The sequence below is a fragment of the Sphaerodactylus townsendi genome, linkage group LG01, assembly GCF_021028975.2.
Source record: "Sphaerodactylus townsendi isolate TG3544 linkage group LG01, MPM_Stown_v2.3, whole genome shotgun sequence".
NCBI classification, from domain to species: Eukaryota; Metazoa; Chordata; class Lepidosauria; order Squamata; family Sphaerodactylidae; genus Sphaerodactylus; species Sphaerodactylus townsendi.
The window spans coordinates 25,608,944-25,626,903 of NC_059425.1; the positions used below are offsets into that span (position 1 = coordinate 25,608,944).

Here is a 17,960-nt window from a genome sequence, read left to right on the forward strand (position 1 = left end):
AAATGCAAAAAAAAATTAAATGAACCTCAAAGGTACCCTGAGATATGAAGAGCGAGGTCAAGGGTACCGCGACGTCAAAAAGGTTGGGAAACTGTACTAGACAGATTACCCCTATTTTCCTCCTAGAAAGCTATCATGTTTATTTTCATCTGTTTGCTCATTTTGCCGTTCCTCAGAGTTCAGCTTCTTTCCTTAGGAACTGCAGGAGCTACATTTCTAAGTGGTGGGTCCATCTTGTCTGTAGCAAACATGTGTATAAATGCATGCACACCTTTGCTAAGGTGGACATTTTACACTCAATGGACGCAGAGGTATATTAGCTTAAACTCTCCCTAAAAACTCAAGTCTGTTCTACTTTGGTCACAACATGAGAAGGCAGGAGTCACTGGAAAAGTCCATCATGCTAGGAAAAGTTGAAGACCTCACATGAGATGGACTGACTCAATCGAGGAAGCCACAACCCTCAGTTTGCAAGAACTGAGCAACGCTGTTAACAAAAGCACATTTTAGAGGTCGTTAATTCGTAAGGCAGCCTTAAGTCAGAAGCAACTTGACTGGACTTCACACACAAAAACATTATCAGTCCATTATGTAACCTACAAGCAAACCCACAAATACAGTCTTGGCTTTTAAATCAAACATGATGCTAAGGAGTAAACTAATGCAGCACAGAGATTTCAGAGTCCCTTATTCCCATCTGTTGGAAGCAATGGATTTGAGGCCACTCCTTGGAGGTTGTTCCAATTTCTGACACAAACACCCACTGAGGCAGGTGCAAACTGCTTATAAGCATGTCACTCGTATATGTACACATCCAGATTATATTATAGACCCCTCCTGAGCTTGCCTCATTTCCCACGCAAAACCTAGATGAGATTCCCCACCCCGTTTTCCAAGGAACCATCTTCCTTGCTACGGTCACAAGGCCAAACTATAAGCTGGAGGAGCATGTACGACATTTTCACAGACAAATGGTAATTTTGCCTTGAAAGAGAAGGTGGGGAAGAAAACGTCAACAAAGCATAACCTTTGCCCAAATTTCTCACCCACGCAAACTCCCATGTTCATTTTCATGTCAGAGACGTCAATTTATTTGTTCAAAAATAACATACCTACCCAGTTTCTTCCCCCCTATCAGTAGTAATGAAAAGAGATGTGGCAAAATGTGAGCGTTCTCAGGCCTTAAGATAGACCCAAGACCTGATTTTGTTTTGAGTGTCAGCAGTAAGCGCTGGAACGCACAAGATTAAAAGGATGCCCTAGAGCAGTGATGGCAAACCTTTTCAAGACTGAGTGCCCAAACTGCAACCCAAAACCCACTTATTTATCGCAAAGTGCCAACACAACAATTTAACCTGAATACTGAGGTTTTAGTTTAGAAAAAACAGTTGGCTCCAAGGCGTGTGTTACTCGGGAGTAAGCTTGGTGGTAGTCAGTGGCTTTGCTTTGAAGCAACCATGCAACTCTTTGACGAGTGAATCATGACCCTAGAAGGGTTTTTTCAGAAGCAAGCCCTATTGCCAGCAACCGAGCTTACTCCCTGGTAAAGAATCACGCTTTAGTTCTTCGCATGAAAATCAGTGGGGTTTAACAGCGCTTCACAGGGTTACCCACACTGCTTCCCCAAAACTAGGTCTTAGGTTTAATGCTAATAATCGAGCCCAGCAGCCCAGGCCAGCCTAGATGTGTGGGCGGGGGGGGGCAATTCCCCCCCCCCCCCGCCACATGACGAACTCTGTTTGTGCATGCCCACAGAGAGGGCTCTGAGTGCCATCTCTGGCACCCGTGCCATAGGTTCTCCACCACTGCCCTAGAGGAAGAGCAGAGTATACCTGCCTTGCCACTGACCAATGCTATCCAGCCTTTACATAACTGAGATTTAAACACTTGCAGGTCACAGCACGTAATCTCCAAAGGTTTTGGCCCCAACAATTCCTTCTAGAACTGACCAACTGAGGTGTTCAGCAAAGAATCTCAATCCAGGCCTTATGATCACAGCCAGACACATGCCTAAGTTTGGGGAGCAGGCAAACAAACCCCGCATTGCTCTGCTCCCTCTCTTGGCAGGCAATGAGACAACTTCCTGTCCTCCCTGCCGAGCCGGCTGTGCTACCGCTAGAGGAAAGGGCGTGGGGAGTGTTATGTATGCATGCCTCCCCCAAACCGTCCTCCTGAAGCCAGCAGAGAGGAAGGAGATGAGCAACCTCTCCCTTACCTGAACATCCTTTGACATAAATAATGCTTCTCCCAAACAGATGCCCTAGAAAGGGCCAAAACTCACAAGGAGAGCAAAAATAAAACCGTGCTCTCAGAATATTTGGGGGAGGGGGAAGGCGCCACAGTGTCACCCTCTTCCGGGCTTTTGTTTTGAAACAAAACAGGAAAAAGATGCTCAAAAGGACTCCCTCGGGGCTGGCTGGGGACATTTCGGGGTTGCATGCAGCTGTTCCACCAGGAGAGCCTCAAACGCAGCTCACACATCAGGATCCCTTGTGATGCTATCACAGTGGCGACACAACATTCTTGTGTGGCTGCGGCACTGTGACAGATCTTGCCCTTCTCAGATCACCCGGTGTTTCACTAGCATCCCTTGCAAATATTACTACCCCCTTGACAGATTGGGCTTGCTCAGAGCCCATCCATGGGACAGGATTGTTCCTCTCACTCTACCCTAGAAGCCAAACCGGAGCTGTGGTTCTCCAGCATGTAGCCCTGAAATGCATGAATCAGCAGCAACAACAGAAACAATTTCCTCCGTGCGTGGCTGAATGCTCTACTGTTATGAAACCACAACTGGCCCCACAAGGTAAAGGGTTCATATAAGCAGACATCCCAGCCCTGTTCACAGCCCACTGTTTTCAAGTACTGGAGCCCCTTCTACAACTCTCTTCCAATTCAGCACACAACTTGGGAGTCCTGGCTCTCAGGGCCAGTTTTTCCCAAGATCCACGCAATCCAATGTGTCCTGCAAGTTCTGTGCAGGGTGAACCTATTCCCAGGACAATTTGGCTTAGCAGCAAGGCACACAGGGAGAGGATGCTTCAGCCTTCCTTCTATTCCATTTTCCCAAATAGCAGTCCAGTTACCATCAGGGGTGGGATAGAGGGATTGTATCACCCTAGTATTGAAAGATCACACTAGCTGCCCATTTCTTTCCAGGCAAAATTCTGGCACTTACTCTTAAAGCCCTTAATGGCACAGGGCCAGTGTAACTGAAGAACCGTCTCCTCCAGTATTGTCCAGCCCACCAGTTAAGATGTGTCTCACAAGCCCTGTTCTCGGTGACTCTGCCTTCAGGAGTGAGGAAGGTGGCAGCAACCAGAGACGGGTTTTTTTTTCAGAAGTGGCACCTTTCCCTTCAGGCTTGCCTGGCACCTATACTGCACCTACATTGAGGCAGCATGGTGTAGTCAGTGGTTAAGAGCAGGTGGATTCTAATCCGGAGAACTGGGTTTGATTTCCCACTCCTCCACCTGAGTGCCAGAGGCTTATCTGGTGAACCAGATGTGTTTCTGCACTCCTACATTCCTGCTGGGTGACCTTGGCCTAGTCTGAGTTCTCTCTGAACTCTCTCAGCCCCACCTACCTCACAAGGTGTCTGTTGTGGGGAGAGGCAGGGAAAAGAGCTTGTAAGCCACCTTGAGTCTCCTTACAGGAGAGAAAGGTGGGGTATAAATCCAAACTCTTCCTCTTCTTTCTTTCAGCAGCCAGGCTAAAATGTTTGTTTGTCCAGGTTTAATTAAGGTATTGATCTTTGACACTACTTTAGTCTGGAAACTGTTATTTTATGCTGTCAGAGGTCTGGCTTTATGGTATACATTTTTATGCTGGGCTAAGCTTTTAATGTTAGATTTTAATTTATATCTTTTAAAGTTTTGTTTTTATTAGTTTTACTTTGTAAGCCACCTCAGGCAGATCCTTGGAGAGGCCACATTTATTTATCACAAAGTGCCAATATGGCAATTTAACTTGAATACTGTTTTTTGTTTAGAAAAAACAGTTGGCTCCGAGGCGCGCGTTACTCGGGAGTAAGCTTGGTAAAGCAACCGTGCAATGCTTCAAATGGGTGAACCACGATCCTAGGAGGGTTTACTCAGAAGCAAGCCCCATTGCCAGCAACCGAGCTTACTCCCAGGTAAAGGATCGTACCCAGGCCAGCCTAGATGTGTGTGTGTGTGTGGGGGGGTGATTTTCCACTCCCCGCAAATGACGAACTCTGTGCACGTGTGCCCACAGAAAGGGCTCTGAGTGCCACCTCTGGCACCCGTGCCATAGGTTCACCACCGCTGTCATATGACATGGTCCTGACTCAAACTGGGCCCGTGTTCAGCTGGGACTAAGAGCACAGGGTCAGTAAGATGAGTTTTATTTGCAAAGACCCCTGTAAGACACAGAAAAATCACACAGGACCTCAGATTCTCCTCACAACACAGCTGAAGACTGAACTCTAGGATGGCTTCCCATCCCATTCCGTTAATCTGCCTCTGAGCTGTAAACATAAGTCAGGAGTCCAGACTCTCTCTTAGTCTTCTTGTCTTAAAAATGTCCGGAAATACCACATGGAGTCAGAACAATGCTCATTGCAGTGGGGTGCATCCTTGCTCTCCAAAAGGAGGCAGGCTGGTAACTCAAACCAGGGCTTAAACATGAGGCATGGGAGAGAAATACAACAAAGGGGATCTCTTCTCTCCAACACTCAGGTGCGCTGGAGAAAGTGAGACGCTGCCTTGGTGATATTCAGACAGCTCCAAAGAAGAGTTGCCAAGAAGAGCAGCTAAGTTCTAGAGCAGCGATTCCCAACCAGGGTTCCGTGGTACCTTGGGGTGCCGTGAGCATGTCCCAGGGGTACCGCGGCAACGCTACCGGCCCCCCTCACTTTTGCAATGTCTCCCACCGGCACCAGCAAGGATATGGAGCTGGCCCAGGGGGCAGGGCCTGCCGCAAGGTCAGCAGCCACTTCCCGCTCCCAGTGCTTCCCTTCACCCTGGGAGGGGAAGGTGGGGGGTGGCAAGCAGGGGCACTGGGAGGGGAAGGTGGGGGGAGGATGGCAGGGGTACCGTGAGATATGAAGAGTGAGGTCAAGGGTACCGTGACGTCAAAAAGGTTGGAAAACACTGTTCTAGAGGCATGACATTATCCAGAGCATTTGGCTCTCAACAGAACCACTTTCGAGGACAGAACAAGTGTCTCACACAGAGTCTGCTCACATTAACCCATGCTGAGTTAGCCACTGTGTGTGATTGCCTGCATCCATGAGCATTTTCCCCATCTGCAATTGCTCGGGCTGCTTGTCTAAGTCATCATCAGCTTTTGGGTCTGCAAATATGGGCATATGACACATTTGTAAGTCACTTGTAGCAGAGCAGCCTGCATAGCTTTGGTTTTTCTGGGAAAGTGGATTAAGGGATGGCTCTACTTTGCAGCAAAAAACCTGACTACATAGTCTTTAGAAGCGTCAAAGTCTTCCCATAGTTTTAAAAAGCAAAAGTGTGCTAAAAGGTGTCTGAACAGGACGTTGCATATTCTTCGACCATTTTGGAAAATATTGTCAGACAAGATCATTTTTGTATTGTCAAAGGTTTCACGGCAGGAATCACTAGGGCAGTGGTGACGAACCTTTGGCACTCCAGATGGTATGGACTACAATTCCCATCAGCCCCTGCTAGCATGACCAATTGGCCATGCTGGCAGGGGCTGATGGGAATTGTAGTTCACAACATCTGGAGTGCCAAAGGTTCGCCACCACGGCACTAGGGTGTGGTGGGTTTTCTGGATCATATGGCCTTGTTCCAGTAGCATTTTCTCCTGACGTTTTGCCTGCATCTGTGGCTGGCATCTTCAGAGGATCCTCTGAAGATGCCAGCCACAGATGCAGGCAAAACATCAGGAGAAAATGCTACTGGAACACAGCCATACAACCTAGAAAACCCACAACGCCCTAAGATTATTTTTGCTCTCATTTGAGCCTGAGACAATAATGACCTGTGGTAGCTAAAATCAAGATGGAAGGAACCTCAGAGGACCTTCTAGCTCAATCCTGGGAAAGTGGTGCATTATATCCTCCCTAGCAGATTGCCCCATCTTCTTCCTAAAAACCTTTGACTCTATAGCCTCCCTGCTTGCTCTAGGGACCACTTCCGCACATGATACCCACCACACAGAGCAGTAACAATTGCCCCCACGAGAGCAGGCAAGGACACTTCCCCTGCCCTTCTTTCAGGCCACAACAGAAGGAAGAAGGGGAAGCAGGCAGGCTAGCCAGAATGCTTGAGGGATGCTCACTTATCCACAAAGCTGACCTACATGCCATTTTAATTCATTCCCCTGGGCAGTGATTGTCTCAGGGTGATTTTCGTGCCTCCACAAAACCTCTTTTCAGCACCCTTTAGTGAAAAGGGCCCAATCTCTCCGTCGAATTGTCACGTACAAACAGAGACTACAACTTCTATATGCAGCAATTTAAAGTTGAATGTACATGGCAGACGTGACAGGGACATCAGGTTGAAGGAGAAAATGCTTCCCTATGCTATATTTGGGTTTCTCCCCCTCCCCCGTAATATGCACAGCCAGAATTAGGTCAAGTACATGAATGGATGGGGGCCGGATTACAGTCTGGGGTCCTGGCACGTTCAGAAATGCTCTTGGCCTGCTCCATGAACGTGCAACTTTCATTATTTCAAAAGCAAGTCCCTAGTCTTTTTACCTGTAGGAACCTAAGGAAAGACAGACAGGTGGAATTCTATCCAACAGATGAGTATGGATTTGTAAATCTCTCCCCATTTTCCAACCAATGAGCATGGAGCACAGAGATGACTGACAAGATCTGGACACATTTTTTAAAACATATATTAACATTTAATTCAATATAGATAACTGTAAGCTACGCATATTAGGCAACGTGGAACTCTAGGGTCATCTACTCCAACCCCCTGATGACCAATACCCTGTACAACACAGGAAATTGACAACTACCTTCCCCCCTACTCCTCCAGTGACCCCAGCTTTATGTCCAGAGGAAGGCAAAAAACTCCAGGATCTCTGGCCCACCTGGACTGGAGGAAAATTCCTCCACGTCCCAAAGTGGCAGAAAAGAATTTTCCTCTAGACCAGATTGACAGAGATCCTTGATGGGATTTTTTAACATAAACATGAACATAAAATTTTGACTCTTTCACAACAAAATGTCTGGCTAAGGGCCTGTATAGATAAGAAATGGCAGTTTTAAGCATATCAGACAAAAAGAGACACAAGTCGCCTGCTAGGAAAGCTTCACATTATTAGAATAGGTGTGAGAGTCAGGGCAGATCCAGAATTTAGGAAATCCTTGATTTTATCACACCACCCAAGCATCACAGTTGGAGAACTGTTCCACAGAGAAACCTAGCCTCCAGGCCCGAGGCACCCTTGGAGAAAGCAAATTTTCCAGCAGATTAGCCTTCAAATTTTCCATTTCCTGTGAAACATCAGCATGTGAGATGCACCACTCAGAGGTCAAAGGTGAACTCTATGGTGCCAGATCTAGTGCAGTAAGGGGACAATATACCAGAGAGGCTGCACAGTGCTAGGATTCTAAGGGTCCTGGCACTAACTATGAAGCCTACTGTCTCTCATTTACCAGGAAAGTTGGCTCCTCCCCAAACCATAATACACGGTTCTGCTCCAAGGAATCTCCAAGGGATCTCTGGGACAGGGGATAGTTCTGGCTTCCTATCTCAACCTCAACTGAGAGGCTGCTTGGACAAACCAATAGCACCATTGAATATTTCTGAAGTGCCTGCAAAAACCAGGCACTTCCTGTGACTGCCAAGATTGCAAAACTGCCAAAGGATTTGTGGTGTGGCGGGCAGTCAGCAGGGACCCACCAGGCCACTCTGTACCAAAAGCAAGCATAGATGTGAAGGAAGGGGGCCTTGTAGCCACTGGCAGCTAAAAAGGGCACTAAGGAAAATCTAAGAGTGCTGATGGCAGAGACAGAGCAAGGGTCCTGGACACCTTTCGCAACAGAGCCGGATCCTTTCCAGAGTCAGCCTTCTCCCAAGTCTTCTTCAAAGGGAAGTGTTCCCTTGCATATTTCGCAGGCACCTCTCAATCCAAGACAGGGAGAGGAAGAAAGATACCCAACAAGCCAGGTGTCCTCTCTGTCCTTGTTTTGGTCTACAGTCCAAGGAGCCCACCCAATGCTCACGGGCCCCACCCCAACACCCCACCAAAACCGCAGGAACTCTCTCCATCTGGCACAGAACTCCGGAGGGCTCCTTCGTGCCCATCAGAACCTTTCCCCCAAAGGGACCCACAAGCTGGCAATCCACGGGGGGGACTCGCCCGGATCTCGGCACTCGGGAGCCCCGGCTGTTTCCCACTCATTCCCTCCCGGGCTCCTCCCCCCGCCCCGGGAGCCCCCGTGCGCCCCTCCTGCGCGGATCGTGCGCCCTGGGCGCACGGCTGGTTGCGCGCACCTTGTAAACGTCGCCGTAGGTGCCGGACCCGATCCGCTGGACCAGCTCGTAGCGGAGCCGCGGGTCCTGCAGGGAGACGTCCCGCAAGGCGCTCATGATCCCTCCACAGCCGTGGAGCCAGGGAGGGTCGGGTGGCGGGACCCGGGCCAGCGGCCGGAGCAGGGGAAGGCACCGCCTCCGGGGCGGAGTGCAGAAGCGGCCGCTGGGAAGGGGAAGGAAGGGAGGCTTAGGCGCCGCCCGGCTTCCTCCTTCGGTGTTGCAGTGCCAGCGATGAACTGGGGTGGCGATCACGGCTAAGGCCGGACCCTACCCTCTGGGCACGTGCAGAGTACCCCCCACTTGGTAACTTACAGCGCGGCCGACTCAATCTAGGAACAGCCAAGAGTGGAAAGGTCTCGAAACGTTCTTGTTCAGGGTTATTTGCTTCAGTCAGACAGGACGCCGGTGCCTGTAAACATGAACAGAGTTCCTTCGCGCCGCATTCTGCGGGAATGTAGCGCGCACTGCCTCCGGTCATAAGGACTCAGCCGCTTAACTTTGGAAGACCTAGCAAGCAGGGGCGTAACGAGGCAGCCCAGGGCAAACTGTAGCCCTGGGCAAAACCTGAGTTGGATGCCCCCCCATGGGCGGCCACTCTACCACGACCAAATTTTTTTTTTGCACCAGGACATTGGTGCCTGCAGGGGGTGCATTTTTAGACATATCAGCCCCAAAATTTCAGCGTATCATCAGAATACTGTCCTTATGCTACTACCCAAGTTTGGTGAGGTTTGGTTCAAGGAGTCCAAAGTTATGGACTTCCAAAGGGGGTGCCCCATCCCCCTAATAGGAGATGGGGGCTACAGTTTTGAGGGTCCATAACTTTACCCCCCCCCCCGAACCAAACTTCACCAAACCTGGGGGGGTATCATCAGGGCAGACTCCTGATGAGACCCTGAAAGTTTTGAGACTGTGCATTCAGAAATGTGCCCCCCCCCCCTCAATCTGCAACCTCCATTGACAGTAATACAGAAAACTCAACGCAGAACAAAGATTCTTGGGCAAATTTCTGGGATGTTCCTGAAGGGGGCGCATTTTTGGATGTATTGGCACCAAAATTTCAGGGTATCATCTGGAAACTGTCCTGATGGGACCCCCCCCCTCCCCATGTTTGGTGCAGTTTGGTTTAGGGGGGTCCAAAGTTATGGACCCTCAAAGGGAGTACCCCATCCCACATTCTTTGCTAAGGAGAAGGGGGATACCCTTTTGAGGGTCCATAACTTTGGACCCCCTGAACCAAACTGCACCAAACCTTGGGGGTGCCATCATGACAGTCTCCAGATGATACTCTGACATTTTGGTGATGATACATCCAAGAATGCCCTCCCTGAGAGAACATCCTGAAATTTGCCCAAGAATCTTTGTTCTGCATTGAGTTTTCTGCATTGCTGTCAATAGGGGTTGCAGGCTGGGGGGGCACATTTCTGAATGCACAGTATCAAAACTTTCAGGGTCTCATCAGGAGATTGCCCTAATGATACCCCCCAGGTTTGGTGCAGTTTGGTTCAGGGGGGCCAAAGTTATAGACCCTCAAAACTGTAGCCCTCATCTCCTATTAGATCCCATTGGAAACAATGGGGGATAGGGGCACCCTCTTTGGGAGTCCATAACTTTGGACTCCCTGAACCAAACCTCACCAAACTTGGGGGGTAGCATAAGGACAGTCTCCTGATGATACACTGAAATTTTGGTGCTGCTAGCCTAAAACTGCACCCCTGCAGGCCAAAAATGGAAAACCACTAAAAATACCCAAAAACGAACCCAGCATTTTGATGCCCCCCACAAGGTGATGCCCTGGGCAGCTGCCCACCTTGCCCAATGGGCATTACACCAGTGCTAGCAAGTGAACGAGAGTGCTTCTGAGCACATGCCTGAATTTGTTTCTTGAAATCACCGAGATCCAGAGAGGAAAGGCTATCTTGTGATTCAGCCCTCGGGCTTTTGCAAACTAGTCCGACAAGGCAACTGGTGCTTCCGGCGTTTTATTCGCCCCGGGGGGTCCCATCTACCTTGCCACCGCCCCAACACCTCTTGGATTTAAACAGACACCCCCTGAGGTCCAGACTGAGGTCCATCTCATTCACTAAGTTTTAAATCATGAGAATTATAATCCACTGCACAATTCTTCCATCAAATCCAAATTCACGTGCATGTGGATACAATGACTTGGAAGAGAAAAAGGATTCTTTTGTTAGATGATCTTCCCACCCTTGTGAGGGAGACGGTGGGAGGATTTTTTTTTCTAAAACAGCTTCTATTAGTCAGTTTTGATTAGTGCTTTATTCTTGTAATATGGTTTTGTATGTATTTTGCTCAGTTTTATTGGAGGCGCTTTGTGGTCAGTTGAGAATTGTAATAGCTAATTGTCAGATACTTTTTTTTGCTCCTTCACACTTTGGCAGGCAAAGAGGCTTTTAACAATATTTTCCTGAGTGTTGAATAACAACACAATGTTCTCTTTATTTGCCCCCCTACTTTCTATACACCTCAGCTGTTTTCATCCCACCTGTATCAAGACACAGGCTAAGGGGAGAACAGTTCTTCACCACCACAGGATTAACTTGCAGGGCTCACGGCTACAGGATATGGCAACAGCTTATCGTTTATGGCCTTCTAAAGGAATCAGATGTATTGATGGAAGTTAGGGTGACAAATGGCTGTGGGCCATGCGGACTACATAGAAGCTCCTTATTCAGAGACTGTGATACCTCTGAAGAGCAGTTGCTGGTGAGACGTTTCAGCTTCTGTGCTATGCTTCTTAGGGGCTCCAGTTGGCCGCTGTGGGCAACAGGATGCTGGATTAGATGGAGTTTATGATCGGATCTGCCCTAATCTGTATAGCCCAGGCTCTACCCTTTTCAACAAAAAGCACTAAGTAACTTCATCCACCACGTGCTGGACTGTCTTTGTTTTAGAATGCTCTGCTTGGGTCACAGTGCCTACCTGGTTCTGTTAAGTAGGCACTAGGATCCAAGTGGAACATTCTAAAACAAAGACAGTCCAGCACGTAGACAAAGTAATTCTACTTATTGTCGATTGCTTTCATCGTCAGACCACTGGGGTGCTGAATTTAAGAGCATTCTCGAGTGTTGAGCCTGTGGGAAGAGGATCTGATAGAAGTGGAGCCTTGCGATCTTCATTGTTACTCACAGGTATATATACTCCACTTGCTTTCCTTTCCTACTATCAGATCCTCTGAAGATGCCAGCCACAGATACAGGCAAAACACCGGGAGAGAATGCTGCTAGAACATGTCCATACAGCCCGGAAACCACACAGCACCCCAGCAATTCTACTTAGTTCTTTTTGTTGAAAAGGGTATAGACTGACCTTATCAGACCTCAGAATCTAAGCAGATTTGGCCTGGTTAGAACTTGGTTGGGAGATTGCCAAGGAATTCCAGGGTCAAAACACAGAGACCATCAATGGCAAACCACTTTTGAATGTTCATTGCCGTGAAAACCCCATGGGGTTGGGTGCAACTTGACAGTACTTTCCACTTTCACGATCTGATGTAGCAGATTCGCCACTGTTACTTATGGGTGCACAGGGGACAGAGGGTACCAAAAGGCTATCACATACCCTTTGGGTCCTGAAGGAGTGAATCAGGGGAGCAAACTGTGTATGGCTGCCCCATTGAGGGCCCTGCTCAATTCAAACCACAAACCCAATTCAAAAAATAGCAGCTGACCCAGAGGTTGGCAAGCATTATTTGGGCCAGCTAGCCACGTCGTAACTGTGACAGTAGAGAGGCATTTCAACTACAGTGGTGCAATTTTGCTTGCCTTCATTAAGATGGAGAGAGGACTTACTTCAAGGCTGTTTCAACCTCCCCCGGCTTCCCTCCACCCCCAACACCATCCTTTCCACCAATCCCTGAACTGTTCCAGTGAGGTAGGTGATGTGGGAAGGCCCTCCAGCAAGACTTAGCAAGACCTGTGGCTGTTCCCTTCTGCTCCTGGACTTAAGCCCCAATGAGGCAGCAGCCACAGCAAAGAAGGGTTTCCTGGTTTTCTTTCCCTTCTTGAAGACATTGGAACCTGCAATGTTTGCATGCACACACTGACTTGCATGCAGGCAAATGGCCAAGTTGTCCTTGTTTGCCAAGGAGGACCCCTCCTGCCAAACCCGAGGCTTATGCCATCTCTGATAGAAAGCAAGGGGGAGAGAGAAAGGGGAGGAAAAGATTGCCTTTAAAGCCAGCAGGGCCAGAAAAGTAATCCCACTAATTACTGCACAAGGAGAGCCCTGCCAGTATGGTATAATTATCTAAGTGCTTGCGACAGAAAAAGTGCTGTTTCTAAAAATCCCCAGCTTTCATGCGCAGAGTTGCCGCTCCTTTGTGACAAGGCTGGAGAGCTGTATTTATGAACCACCTTTCTTCCATCATTGAATACAAGACTGTGCACTGGAGCAGGGGTATCCCCAGGACACCACCAAGAGCCAACATGGTGTAGTGGTTAAGAGCAGGTGGATTCTAATCTGGAGAACCAGGTTTGATTCCCCACTCCTCCACCTGAATGACAGAGGCTGGTGAACCAGAGGTGTTTCTGCACTCCTACATTCCTGCTGGGTGACCTTGGGCTAGTCACAGTTCTTCAGAACTCTCTCAGCCCCTTTTACCTCACAAGGTGTCTGTTGTGGGGAGAGAAAGGGAAAAGAGCTTGTAAGCCACCTTGAGTCTCCTTACAAACTCTTCTTCTTCTATCAGGCACTGCCCAGATCCCACACTGTGTTGCTTCTGCAAGGTAGCATCATCATTTTGTTATTAAACACTGATACCCCACCTCTCCATAAAATTCGAAGCCGCTTCTCTGGTAGCAGATTAAAATACGTCATCAATACAAAATTAAAGTTTATTAAATGTTGAAGGGTGTCACGAGTGCTGTTAATCATGCAAATGTACTTATCAAATATTTAATTGTTTTTGATGGATGGGCAGTCTGAATAGCCCAGAGCTTGTCGGAGCTTGGAAGCTAAGCCTGCTCTTGTCGTTGCTAGGAGACCACCAAAGAAGGCCCAGGTTGCTCTGTAGAGGAAGGTAACCATCTCTGCTCAACCCTTGCCTTGAAAACTGCATGAAGGGTTGGCCATGAATTGGATGTGACTCAGTGGCACTTTATTGTTAGTATTTTTGAGGGATTCATCTAACAGTGGCCATGATGACTAAATAGAACTTCCATGCTTGGAGGCAGTAATTGCTGAGGTCTTAGCTTCCTTGTTCTGCCTGTAGGCCTTCTGGGGGCATCAGGTGGTCACTGTAAAACTGGCTGGCAAACTGCATCCACCATAGGTCTGAACCAAGATGGTTGCCCTTACATTCTTCATAGCTATAAGAAAAGTTGCCTCGCTCTGCAGACCTCCACGGAGAGGCCATGCAATAAAATGGGGACCGCAATTATGATAGAAGTTCAGTAAAAGACGACCACACCTGGCGAATACACTGAACAGTCAATAGCAATTACAGTGTAGACCCAAGTTAGTAAGATTAACCATAAGCCTATCCAAAAGCTTCTTTTACATGCAAGATATTTTTTATAAATTGTAGATCTGCACGGACCAAGAACAAGTTCATACATGCAAGTCACCACTTTGTGCTGAATGGTGGCAGAGGAGGGGAGAAACAAAGGAGTTCCTGTACTTTCTAGAGGAGAGAATTTAAGCAGGTGCAGCTTCTCACACTTCTTATGACAAACTCCATCTAGAGTTCCATACAAGTGTTAGAAGTACAGGTACCTCGGTCTTTTTTGTTGCCCCTTCCAAGCAGAGGCATAGCTCCAAGGGGGTGGGGGAGTGTGCGCGTGATGCACCGGGCGCGCCCCCCTGTGGCTGCGTGGCATGGCGTGGGCTTTCCAGGGCGGGGACGGAGGACGCACCCGTGTACTGGGCTCTTTCCCCCCTTGCTATGCCTCTGCTTCCAGGCATGGTTTGAATGAGTTGTTGCAGATGGACCACAACAGATTGCACTGGAGGAAACTGCCTCCCACATCCAGCTTTTTGACAGAGTCCAAAGAGAGCAGGCGTTAAAAGAACAGCAACCCCCCCCCCTAATCTCTGTGCTTCAGCCCCACCATCTGCAACATGCAGCTTATCTGGTTGATCTTACTGGATTATGGAGATCAGATATAATAGGGAGCTTTCTGGACATTGGAAACCTGCTCTGTCAACACGAAACATTACCACTCAGTACTGGGTAATTTAAGTGATGCTCGTTAAGAGAGCCAGTATAGTGTAGTGGTTAGGAGCAGCAGACTCTCATCTGGAGAACCGGGTTTGATGCCCCACTCCTCCATATGAGCAGTGGACTCTAATCTGCTGAACCAAGTTTGTTTCTCCATTCCTCCATATGAAGCTTGCTGGGTGACCTTGGACCAGCCACAGAACTCTCAGAACTCTCTCAGTTCCACCTTCTTCACTAGGTATTTATTGTGGAAGAGGAGGGGAAGGAATTTGTAGGCTGTTTTAAGACTCCTTAAACGTGTAGAAAAAGTAGGGTATAAAAACCAACTCTTCTTCATCTTCTGGTCTGAGTTGGGGATCAGTGGGTAAGACTAGGGCACTCTGCCTATGCTCTAAAATCATAACTGAGAAAATATGGGGGTGTTGTGGGTTTTCTGGGCTGTATTCCAGTAGCATTTTCTCCTAACATTTCGCCTGCATCTGTGACTGGCATCTTCAGAGGATCTGATGGTAGTAAAGCAAGTGGCTTATATATACCTGTGGAATGTCTGGAGTGGGAGAAGGAACCATTTGCATTGGTTGAAAGTGTTAAGGATGCAATTTGCAAGTGTAATTTGCATGTGTTAAGTGGAATCCGCCCATTTTAGCATATGTATGTAAGACTGAAGTTGCATAATCCATTAGTGAGGGCATCTGCATAGCAGTTGCCTGGCATTTTAATCCATTTAATTGTTTCCTGCAGAGAGACATCCTGTGTCTGGGTGGTGTTCACTAACTACTGTCTTGATTGCTTTGCTATCATCAGATCCTCTGAAGATGCCAGCCACAGATGCAGGTGAAACGTCAGGGGGAAATGCTACTGGAACACAGCCATACAACCCAGAAAACCCACAACACCCCAGTGATTCTGGCCGGGAAAGCCTTCGACAATACATTGAGAAAATGTTGCCACAGAGAACTTTGGCAGGCCCATGCATGCTCAGATGCACTTGTATGACCCTGGCTGCTTGCAGCAAGCCATGGCTTATCCCGAAATTCAAGTCAGACGATGAAGTCAGGAGAACAGATGGCCACCTCATTTCCAACTACACAAAAATGTAGAAAATGGTGAGCCTGGCCAGGGCAATCTGTAGAAATACCAGCTGTTCTGCTACAGCCCTCTGGGAGGAAAGACTGGGAGAGGTTGCCAGGAGCAAGGGAGGGAGGCTGGGTTTGCAGGCCTGTTGCCATTTTCTGCATAGGAACATAAAATCTGGCAAAGGATAAGATGTGGTTTCTGTGGGAAGACACTCAGAGCCTCCGCAGCCTTTAATCCAGGGCCAAACCCCTGAAGCCAACTATAAATAGCAGCTTCTTAACTTGGGGCCGAAACTGGCCCACGATGTTTTTAGACCAGGGGCAGAATGAGCCCTGCAGCACCTCCCAGAGCCATCACCGACTGACATGAAGCACCATTCATCAGGCCTCGTGTGACAGCTCTTGTGAATGAGCACAGCTTAGAGCAGAACACTCTATAGAAGACAGAGAGCTAGACTGAGGCCCCTTCCGCACATGCAGAATAGTGCACTTTCAATCCACTTCTTCACAACTGTTTGAAAGTGGATTTTGCTGTTTCGCAAACTGAAATCCAGCTGCAAAGGGCACTGGAAGTGCATTATTCTGCATGTGTGGAAGGGGCCCAAGACCTGAGAGATCCAGGTTCAAATCCCTGCTCCGGAAGCATACCGGCTGACTTTGGGCAGATCTACCTCACAAGGCTGTTCTGGGGATAATGTAAGGGAAGGAAAGCTATGTATACCTCTCTTCTTCTGGGAGTTGGATAGAATATATGCATAGACAACACAGAAGATGAAAGTTCCTGCTCCCCAACAATGAATTCAAACTATGGAAAGAGATTCCACCTGAACCTGGGGTAGCCAACCTATGGTGCTCCAGATGTTCATGGACTACAATTTCCATCAGCTTGCCAGCCAACTGGCCATACTGGCAGAGGCTGATGGGAATTGTAGTCCATGAACATCTGGAGCACCATAAGTTGGCCACTCCTAACCTAAACATTAGGAAGAACTTCCTGGCAATAAGGGCTGTTTGTCAGTGGAACAACTCGGAAGGTGGTGGAATCTTATTTTTGGAGGTTTATAAACAGAGGCTGGACAGCCAACTGTCAGGAGTTCTTTGATTTTGTATTCCTGCATGGCAGGGGGTTGGACTTGATGGCCCTTGTGTTCTCCTCCAACTCTATGATTCTAACATTATAGAACATTGCAATCCCCTCTGAAATCCAGAGTTAATTTTCAAAAAACATACCTGGACATACTCTACAGATCCCAAGTTCAGACAACACATTTTTCATCCGTTGGGATCCAAATCGACATGCAGGTATAGAAGATTCAGAGGGACTGGATGTAAGAATATTTTCAATTTTCGAACAGTTGGAGGCCCCTGTCCCTATAAAACATTAGGACATTAATTTCATTAAGGAGCTAAATTAGGACATTAATTTCATTAAGGAGCTAAAAAAGGCAGAATGCAAATTTGCCAAAATAAATTGCCTCCCCTCACCCAGTTTTCACAGAATTCTACTTGTACCATGATGGTAGGCATATTTCTTACTTTTCATTATTTATACTACTCTTTTCTCCCCAGAAAAAATTCTGAAAAATTTCCCACATTAGGCTGAGAGAGTATGACTGGCCCAAGGTCACCGGCAAGCGTCCATAGCAAAGTGGGGGCTGGAACCTGGGTCTCCCTGTTCATTGTCTAAAACTTGAACCCCCACACCACTCTTGCACAAATGGCCCCAGGGCACTTGCTGGCCACCCCTCATACAGCTTAACAGTTTTATAGAGCACAGTCAGCGGGCTGATGATCCCCCAGAGACTGCCAGGTGCTTCAAGGGCTACTAAGAAGAAGAAGAGTTTGGATTAATATCCCCCCCCCCCCTTTTCTCTCCTGTAAGGAGTCTCAAAAAGGCTTACAATCTCCTTTCCCTCCCTCCCACACAACAAATACCCTGTGAGGCAGTTGGGGCTGAGAGAGCTCCAAAGAACTGTGACTCGCCCAAGGTCACTCAGCTGGTCATATGAATCTGCCTTCTGCTGAGTCAGACCATTAGTCTAACAAGGCCAGTATTGCCTACTCTGACAGGCAGCTGCTCTCTAGGGACTCAGGTAAAGGTCTTCCACATCCTCTGATCCTTTGAGCCACAGATGCCTGGGATCTCCTGCATGCAATGCAGACGCTCTACCACTGAGCCGCTCCTTTTCTTAAGGAAAGAAGAAGAGT

The 17,960-nt window shown here is 48.1% G+C and overlaps 1 protein-coding gene across 1 annotated transcript in view; it reads right to left on the minus strand.

Annotated features, from left to right (window-relative positions):
* MAP4K2 (mitogen-activated protein kinase kinase kinase kinase 2) overlaps positions 1-8,630 on the minus strand; it is a 53,997-nt gene extending 45,367 nt beyond the window's left edge. Inside the window, exon 1 of the mRNA XM_048514464.1 lies at positions 8,457-8,630. Coding sequence (XP_048370421.1) covers positions 8,457-8,552 — 96 coding nt within the window. The 5' untranslated portion in view covers positions 8,553-8,630. The remainder of the gene's footprint in view (positions 1-8,456) is intronic.
* Positions 8,631-17,960: the final 9,330 nt, after the last annotated feature.